General features: G+C 37.3%; 1 protein-coding gene across 1 annotated transcript in view; it reads left to right on the top strand.

Annotated features, from left to right (window-relative positions):
- The first annotated feature begins 606 nt into the window (after nt 1–606).
- The window catches only part of LOC132179464 (uncharacterized), a 32,752-nt gene continuing 23,228 nt past the window's right edge, over nt 607–10,130 (top strand). The window contains exons 1-3 of the mRNA XM_059592194.2: nt 607–988; nt 9,196–9,269; nt 9,857–9,940. Of these exons, the coding sequence (XP_059448177.1) occupies nt 847–988; nt 9,196–9,269; nt 9,857–9,940 (300 nt within the window). The 5' untranslated portion in view covers nt 607–846. The remainder of the gene's footprint in view (nt 989–9,195; nt 9,270–9,856; nt 9,941–10,130) is intronic.

Here is a 10,130-nt window from a genome sequence, read left to right as displayed (position 1 = left end):
TTCATTTGGTAAAAAAAATTGAAAGTACTTTTATGGATCAAAAATGCTAAAAAATGGCCAAAATACATTTTGACATAAGTTTTGAAAATGAAGCTTTTGTCAAAAAATATTTTTTTGACTTAACAACTCTATTTCTTAACCACAATCCCAATCATGCTTTTATAAATAAAATGATAGGGTATATCAATTTTAAAAGGATAGAGTTTTTCTTCAAATTGAGTTGAAGAAACTTTCTTTAACCCAGTCTATAAAAATGACATGTGCCATTTAAACATGTGAAATACACATATTTTTTTAATAACAATGACAAAGTTAGAATAAATAATATTAAAAACTTCTATACATCTCACATGTTATTAAAAAAAAACATATATTATTTTTATAAATTGCATTAAAAAAAGTTCATCAAACTCAATTTAAAGAAAAACTTTGTCAAATTTAAAAATCATGAAATGTTGGTGGTAGAGAATTCGTAGATTCTCCTCCAACCCCTCAAGTTACGGCAAATAATCATAATTCATAGAGAAGACAATTCGCGGAATTGACCATTAGACGGCAAGGCGGACCCAATTGAGGACTTTTAATAAAGAACACCGTCGTTCAAGGGTTGTTTGACCAACTAACCAAATCTAGACAACTCAGAAGTGCATTCGCACCCAATCACCACAGCGTTTGTCGATTACGGTCGTCCGGCACATTCCCTTTTCCCACTCTCTCTCTTCGCGTAAGCGCCGCTCAGACACATTTCTTGCGCTGAGAGAGAGAGAGAGAGATCCTTGTAGAAAAAGGGGGGTTTGAAAGTTTGGTGCTCGAGGGCGTGTGTTGTATGGTGTGGGTTCGGTGGCGATGGCCGAGATCCTTCACAAGCTACGGAAACTGGATGCCTACCCTAAAGTCAATGAGGATTTCTACAGCCGTACCTTCTCCGGTGGCGTTATCACACTCGTGTCCTTCTCCTTCATGTTCTTTCTCTTCTTCTCCGAGCTCAGTATGCGCCCCTTTCTCTCTCTCTCACTATATTTTTTTATTTTATTTTAATTTATTTTTTTTTGTGGGTTTTGAAACTGTGTATTTTTTATGATTATTTTCCTTTAAGCTTCGTTTGGTTGGTGAGAAAAGTTTGGAAGTTGAAGTTTGTAATTTTCTACAGAGGTAAGAATCTGTAGATTTCAAGTTTTGGTTTTGGTTCTTAGGTCCAATTTTGTACAGAGACTTTCACTTTAGGAGTTCCAATTAGACGTTTTACATGCATATTGCACAGTACTGCAATGCAAAACCTTAGGCTTTTGGGCCAACCCTGAATATGGTATTGTTAAGGAGAGGGTTTTCTCAAAATTTTATCTTGGAATGTGAGGGGATTGAATGGGGGGGGGGGAGATAAACGCCTACGGGTGAGAAATTTGTTCAGAGAGAGGAAAGTTGATATTGTTTGTTTTCAAGAAACTAAGCTGGGGGCTTTGTCTCGTGTAGTGGGTAGTTTGTGGGGTTGCCATTATGTGAATTGATGTTGTTTGGATTTCAGAGGGGCTTCAAGTGGTGTCTTGATTATGTGGGACATAAGGGTGGTGGAAAAGATTGACGTGTGTGTGGGGGAATTCACCCTGGCTGTTACCTTTAGAAATGTTGAAGATCATTTCACTTGGGGTTTTGCAGGTGTCTATTACCAATAGAGATAAAAGGCTTCTTTGGGAGGAGTTGGCTGGTATGCTCAATTGGTAGAACTTGCCTTGGTGTATTCGGGGTGATATCAACATTACCTGGTTCCCTTGTGAGAGATCGGGAAATGCCCGCTTATGCCCAACTATGATGGAGTTCTCTAGCTTCATTTTTGATATGGGCCTGATGGACCTCCCTCTCATAGGTTGAACTTATACCTGGTCGAACAATCGAGTCTCCCTCTTGGTCTAGGATTTACAAATTTCTTGTTTGTCCGACTTGGGAAGCACAGTTTTGGGGTGTGTCCCAAAGAACTCTTTCTAGACTTTGCTTGGATAATTTTCTGATCCTCCTTATTGTGTTGACTTTCATAAAGGGAGTAGGTACTTCAAATTTGAGAACTCGTGGCTCAAGTCTGAGCGTTTTGTGGATAAGGTGAAACAATGGTGGGATTCTTACCACTTCCAAGGCACTTTGAGCTTTATTGTGGCTAGCAAGCTCAAGGCTTTGAAAGTTGATTTAAGGAGATGGAATGATGAGGTATTTGGTGATTTAGGAGTAAGAAAAGGATCATTTGGGAAGAGCTTTGTGTTTTTCATATTGTTGAAGAAGAGAGGGCTTTAGGCAAGGAGGAGAGAATGAAGAAGGCAAAAGTATTGCTACATTATGAAGGTCCTTTGTGATTTCCATGCTAGAGATAAGTTTGAAAGGAGCCTTATTACTACATTCATCGCCTCCGTTTCAAAGATTCCATGGGCTGTTGATCCCAAGGACTTTTGTTTGATTAGTCTTGTTGTCAAGATATGACTTGTATTTCTCAAGTCAATAAATGTGTGGGGCCCATATGTCCTTGCTTTTATAAATTGGTGTTGGAGACCAATTTTCAGCCGACAGTAAATTCCACTTCAAGTTGGTTTTGATATTCCTTTATGAATTGGGGTCTTCTTGTGTTCCTTCTCCAAATCGTATTTGGAGTTGTGTTTCTAACTTATTTGATCTACCAACATCAACATCTGTAAAAGGTAGCTCGCGTCAACGTGAACAGGAACACATTGAGAGAAAAGACAGTGCCACTTCAGTGTGAGGGAGAATTGGTGTGATCTCACCTTGCTGTTTCTCATGTTTGTAATGCCAATTAGCGTAGAGAATTTAGAGAAGTATTTTCTCTTTTGTCATGAATTTTCTTTTGTGTGAGAGTGAGATTTGAGTGTCCTAGGGGTTTGGGCTTCGAGTGATTTTCAACTTACCACTCTTTGTACTCCATCTTTTGATAGTGAATTTCTTCCGGGTTGTCTTCACTGATGGATGTAGGCTTGTTAAGTCAAACCACTTAAATGTTAGTGTCTTGTGTGATTGGTTTATTTTTATTTTGCTCTTTTCTGCTTCTTTGAGATCCTGAATTTATTTTGTCACAACACTTGTGAGTTGCATCTATAAAGTTATTGCTAAGATTCTAGCTGGCATGCTAAAGATGGTGTTAGAGAAGATTGTTTTTAAGTAGCAGAATGCTTTCATCTGAGGTAGGCAAATCATATATTCAGTTCTTATAGCCAATGAATGCCTTGATAGCGTAATAAAATTTGGGGAGCTGGGTGTCTTGTGCAAATTGGACTTAGAAAAAGCTTATGATCACGTGAATTGGGATTTTCTGCTGTACATGTTGAGGAGATGTGGTTTGAAGGGGAAGTGGTGCTCTTGGATAGCTCATTGTATCTCGTCGGTGCGTTTCTCTGTTTTGGTGAATGGCACTCCTAACGGCTTTTTTAGTAGCTTGTAGGGCTTGAGACATAGAGACCCTCTATCTCCTATGGTATTTGTCATTGTGATGGAGGCTTTGGGTATGATGATTTTAGCTACAGTGAGTGAGGGTTTATTATTTGGTTTCTCCATGGGGATAGAGAATGGTGGTGGGATTGCTATTCCTCACCTGCTGTTTGCGGATGATACTTTTATTTTCTGTAGAGCTGAATCAAATCATCTACGTCATTTGCGATGCTTGTTCTTATGTTTTGAAGTTGTCTTGGGGTTGAAGGTCAATTTGACCAAGTCAAAATTGGTTCTTGTGGGTGATGTTGATGATGTGGATGGGTTGGCTTGTTGGAAAAGGATGTTATGTCCCTCTTTCTTCTCCCTGTGGGTCTTGCAAACCGTATTGAGAAGCTTTAGCATGAAGTCTTATGGGGTGGGCTAGGCGATGAGTTTAAACATCACTTGGTAAGCTGATTGAAAGTTTGTTCTTCGATCTCTGAGGGAGAGTTGGGGTTTACAACTTCTTGTTTTTTTTTTTGATAGGTAATATCAAAGAAGTTTTATAAAAAGCGTAGGCGCCCCAAGCATACAGAAAGTATACAAAAGGACACAACAACACCAAAAGTATACAAAAAAAAAGAAAGAAGAGAATGCACCCCCGAAAACCCAACAACACCAAAAACACAGAAACAACCTCTAGCTCACAAAAAACCCAACAAGCCAACAAGGACCTAAAGGCCACACGCTCGAAACCCACAAGACCACTCAACACTACCGCACATGAGCCTTGCCTTTTCTTCGCCGGGCGGACACTTTTTGATGTAGGACGATATTTACTTATATTTTCGGTAAAAAAGAAAATAAGGAAAATATCAATAATAATATTGGAGGAGTGTCGCTTGATCAGAATTTTATCCGTTCTTAGACAATGGAAGTACAAAAGGAAAGATTGTCACGATTCTCGCTGATTGTTAATTTTATATTAGGATTTTATTTTATTTTATTAGAGCTTTATTTTCCTTTCCTTATTAGGATTAGGTTTACTATTGCTACTATGATTATGTTTACTTTCCTACTAGGATTAGATTTACTTTCTCTATTAGGATTAGATTTACTTTCTCTACTAGAAGTTGGTTTACTTTCCCTACAAGTATTTCTCTTCTATAAATAGGCTTGCTTATTATGTAAAACTAAATCAATTGAATTATTATAAAATTAGAGAATTCTTTCTCAAATACTCTGCGGAGTTTTATCTTTCTTTTAGCCTGCGGGCTTGTTTTTATCTTTTTGGGTTGAAGACGAAGACGTTTCTCCTTGCAGAATCAAAGACGCTGCTCTTTGATTAGTTACCTTAGTCTTCCGCTATGTCACTTTTGCATTGCCATAGTTAACGAAGCTCCCTAAATTTAATAGCTACCTCTTGCCTTTAGTCTTAGGCTGCACCACCTTTACTTCCCGAAGAAAATCATCTTTAACAGCATCCAGAAGCACCAAAGTCGGCTCCTCCTCTTCATCATAATCTAACACCCAATTGAGAGGGTTGGGGGAAAAACCATCCAAAGGGTAAGGGGAATCTCCATTCTCCCCATCCCAAATCTCGCCGCCCTAATCCCACGCCACGATCTCTCAGGACAGACCGAAACCTACCGGCCACTTTTGGGATTGGGTGAATCCATTCAACCTGAAGTCCTTAGCCTTACCAACAACTAAGGTGCTAGAGGTGCAACCACCCACAGGAGGGGAATCCTTTTTACCCAATCATCCAACTCGAAAAAATTTGCAATGTCACTCCGACTGTTAGGGTTTGGGGTGAAATTAGACCGTAAAGAGTTGAAATGACCTTTATAACCTTGTGAAAATTTTAAAATTACAAAATTACCCGAATTAGCTAATTAAAAATTAATTTTTTTGAGAAAAAAAGAAGCAAAGGAGAGAAGATTTCGTCCATTGAGCGGGACAGAGTGCGACCTGCTCCTTCAGTTTTCTAGTATCAAGATTTGGCTTTTGGTTTAAATATTGAATCAGTGGTTAGCCTGTGCTTGAATGAGGGCATTCTATGAGACCCACGCCCAAGCCCAATTTGGCCATTGGTTACAAAGACTGGTGATTTAATATTACCTCAGCAACAATTGGTTGATGCAATACAATAGGATCCTCATCTATAACTAGTGCCCAACATTTAATATTACTTTTCTTTTTGTTTGTCTGCCACTATAGACCACTTCTTCAGGAACTCGTGGACTCGCTTCATGTGCAATTTCAATCACTTTCATTTTTCCTTCTTCGCTCAAAATTCTTGTAAAATCTCACTTTTTCGAGAAATTTGAGCCAGAATCATGGTGACCCACTGAACCATGGCCAAACTTGGTTGTGGTTCGCAAGGACCAGTGGGTCACAAGACCCAACCCATGTTGTGCAATTATTTTTTATTTTTTTAAATCAAAGGTATTTTGAAAATTTCCATGGCCTCTGTTATGGTTTAACAGAAAGTCCTAATGCAGGGGTGACATTGCTAAATTTTTAAAGTTGAAAAATTGAGAGTTTTAACTTTGGGTTGGGGGGGAGGGGTTATTGCAAGAATGATGAAAGTTCAAGGGAGTTAAGTAAAGTTCCCCCACCCCCCCGCCCCCCCAACACACACACACACACACATATATATATAATTTAACTAGTTGTACCAACTTTATTTAGATTGTTGGCTGGTACTGTTCTGACAAGTATGGGAACAGGACATTAACACCAAATATCTAAGGTACATGCACAGCTAGTACACCAAATATCATCCCTACCACCTCTCTTCTGATGTCACTCTTGATGGAGCAAGCTTCTTATGGGAAATTAGGGCTATTATTATTTTTTTTTTGTTTTTTGTCTACTTTATGAAGTGGATATGACAGTCAACCCTATATGTTAATACTCTGTGTTCACCCATTATAAACCTATTTAACCTATATTATGTATTACATCATGGATTGCATAGGGCCTATGCACTTAAGATGCACCTAAATTTAATGGTACGTCATGATCACATTATAGGTCTATCAATTCCGTTTGGCATCCTTTTTTATTTATTTATTTTTTAAAATTTTTGCAAACCAAAATGCAATCAGTAGTGTTTGGTTGAGTTGATTTTCTTTTTTGTTTTTGGGGTCAGGGCTTGCTCATTAATATCCTACGATTATCTTTTAAGTTGGTGCTTGTGGTCAATTTAGTTTATAAAATGCTTTTTGATAGCTAATATAGAAATTTAGAACCCCCATATTTTCCACTTTTAGATAGTAAAGAACAAAAGGCACCAAAAAAAGAGAGGAAAAAAAAAATTAGTTATGCTATTTATTAAATGTGGTTTCACCAGTTGAGTTTAATTTAAACTATTTCTGAGTCTTACAACTATGCTTATGTAGGACAAGCCTTGAAATCAGATACTAGGATTGCATAGCATCAATTTCAACCTGCTAGCGTTCACTGTATGTCCTATAGAGTAAAAGTGGGCCTGAGGATTATGGGGCTTAATAAAAGTTAGTGTGGCTAAGAATGTAAGTGGTTAGTGATTTACATCTATGAGAATGGAGTGGTGTTACCTGTGTGAACATTGTGGAGAGTCCATTGACTATTTATTCCGGCATTGTGAGGTTGCAACCGAGATATGAAACATGTTTCTTCAACTCTTTGGTGTTGATTGGATTATGTCATGAAGGGTGAGTGATTGCTTGGGGAGTTGGAGAGGACAAGTGGGTAATCGGATTGCGTTGCACATATGGAGGATAATTCCATTGAGTATGATGTGGTGTCTCTGGTGAGAACGGAATGCACAAATCTTTGAAGATCGTGAGAGGGACTTGTTAAAGTTGAAAAAATTAGCATTACATACTATGTTTTCATGGAGCGTGATTTGGTCTAATTCGCATGTGTATACATTTTCTGATTTCTTAGAGTTATGTGCTTCCTTTTCTACCTAGCAGGGGTTCTTTTGTATATTTCCTGTGTACATGGGTTGTGCCTCTCGCGCTCGTTTTTAATATACTTATCCAAAAAAAAGAAAAAAGAAAAATCTTGTAGTTTCTTGACAGTGACTGAAATTCGGGCTTGTCAGTCTAGAACATTGTAGAACAGTATGGTAGAATTTCTGGCCAAGGGTATTAATGTTTTAGGATGGAATATGGCTTAAAGATGGGCAGATTGTGGGCCAAAAGTTTGTGCAACACTGCAGAAAAAAAGGATGCTAAGAAAAGGAAGAATAATAACAATTGTGTCTAAATATTAGAGTCTCTATAAGGCCTTTGAGGGGACTCGTTTAGAAAGGTTAATGGAATCTTCTCATTATTGAATGCAAAAGCTACAAAGAATTTGTAAGATTTAATCTGTTGTATTGTCTCTTCACTAAGCAAAACTGGTGCAGTCCAGGTTGCTCACTGGCTGAATCTGGATGAAATATGATGATTCCTTAACTTTTCATAAATAGGTGCACACCACCCACCCACACTTACATATACACACACAACTACATATGCAGCCAAGTATATATGTTTTTCATTAATATGTATATATAGAAACAGATAGGCTAGAAGGACATATTATCTCAATGATTCCAAAGCAATGAAAGCAACACATTGGAAACACATATGTGAATATATGATGAAAGAAGCTAGTATTTTTTGTCTAGTATCAACCAGAAGGATACACCTGCGAGGGACCATCCTCTTAAGGCGTAGCAGATAGCATCTTCAGTTGGCTGACACCTGTGGTTGGCATATGTTATGAGAGCTGGATCCAACTTTTTCTTGTGGTGGGATAGTGCTTTTCGCTATAGATGGGTTATATATTGGAAGAAAGTAGTATAAAGAAATTTAAAAAACAAAATGAGTATGACAAGTTATTATGGTATTTTCTGATTTTATAAATTCTTGTAACATATCTGTTAGTAATATCGAAGTTTAGGCAATATGAAAAAGCAATATTAGAGTTCACCTACAGTTACGTAAAAGATTGCATAACAGAAGTAACTACCAGCCAGATTTCAGATCATTTTTTCATTTATCCTTTCCTTGATTTCATGGTGCTTTTTGTTGCTTTTAGCCACTCATTTAAGGTTTTTTTTTTTTTTTTTTTTTTTTTTTTGGAATTTTTACTTTTTGCATTTTAAACTAAGTGCCCATAAGGATTATAGCTACCCTGCCACGCACGGCCCCTTCCCCCCCTCCCCCTCCCCCCCCCCCCCCCCCCCACAAAAAAAAAAAAAAAAAAAAAAAAAAAGTATTTAGTCTCCTCTAGAGACTTGATACCTAGAGTTGGGGAACAAGACCACCTTACTCCTCCGTTTGAGCTTCTTGATGAGAGTTCTGCAAATGTTGTTGATCAATATGGTGGTAAGAGAGAATGTGTATATAGTTTGAGGATCACAACAATTGTGAAGATCTTTGTGCAATTACAATCTGGTGAATGCTAATGTCATTTCATTGTTAGACAAAGAAATTTGTTACAGTAATTGATCGCTGATTTGGTGAAGATGCTGATGATGGAAGGCCCTTTTGTAGCTTTCATTATTCTTACTTTTCATATTTGCGATTCCTATTGGAATTGACTTAGTCTTACTCCCAACTTATTAGGTGATTATTTGCATGGCTTTTTTCTACTGACAGATTCTCCTTTTTTTTTTTTTTTTTGTGATAAGTTCTTACCAAAAAGATTCTCCATCTCTTCTGCCTTTAATTTTTCCCTCCCAATATTAGTCATTGCTTCTGCTTGGATTTTTAAGGTTGTTATTAATCAATCAGTTCATTGTGCTTGCAGGATTGTACCTCCACACTGTTTCTGAGACAAAGCTTGTAGTTGATACTTCAAGAGGGGGAACCCTTCATATCGCTGTAATCATCAATTTTTCTTTTGGGTCAAAAATGTTCATCAGCTCATCTCTTCTAATCATAATCTGCAAATTCTAATATGAGACGTGTAGTGTTTGGCAAACCCTTTTACTGGGAATTTTTTTGTTTAAATAGTAATAGGAAGTGATTGATGTGATATGAAAGTGTAAGATATTGACTTTTGTGAGAGAAAAATGAAAAAAAGTAGTTTTGAAAAGATGTTTGATTTTTTTTGGAAAAAAGTGAAAATAAGGGAAGGGGAAAGGGGGAGGGGGTTGCCAAACACACCCATGGTATTTGAGGGTAGTATTTTAGTCTTTGCAGGTTCTAGTGGTTTTTATTTTTGTGAATCTCATTTTTAAATGTTCTATTGCTCAAAGATTTGCACCTTGCAAAGCTTTGAAACTTTTTTAACTGTGGTAATTTCTCCAAGCATGAAATATCAGGCGTTGTGATTTATTGCAGCAAAGCTTTGTCTTATGATAGTTTTTCAAGTGTGATATACCATCCATATTTTTGTCTTTTTAAATTTGAACAGTTATTATTCATGCTTTATTTATTTGTGCTCAATCTTCTGTCTGAAATTGCAGTTTGATGTCACCTTTCCAGCTGTTCCATGTTCATTACTCAGTATTGATGCCATGGATATAAGTGGAGAGCAACACCTTGATATCGTATGTATTTCAAGCAAAGACTTCTCATTGATTAATTTTCAGTGTTATAATACTAATCATATTGTAATGGAGCCCTGCCAAGTATTTGAAACTCTGAATACTTATATCTTTGCATTCTTATTGCATCTGACACATTTTCCTGCATTTCATGTTTGCGTACTCTTGCTGGCATATGATGTATGACACATTG

Source organism: Corylus avellana, chromosome 4, assembly GCF_965113065.1.
Source record: "Corylus avellana chromosome 4, dhCorAvel1.hap1.2, whole genome shotgun sequence".
NCBI lineage: Eukaryota > Viridiplantae > Streptophyta > Magnoliopsida > Fagales > Betulaceae > Corylus > Corylus avellana.
This window is presented reverse-complemented; position numbering and strand designations above follow the sequence as displayed.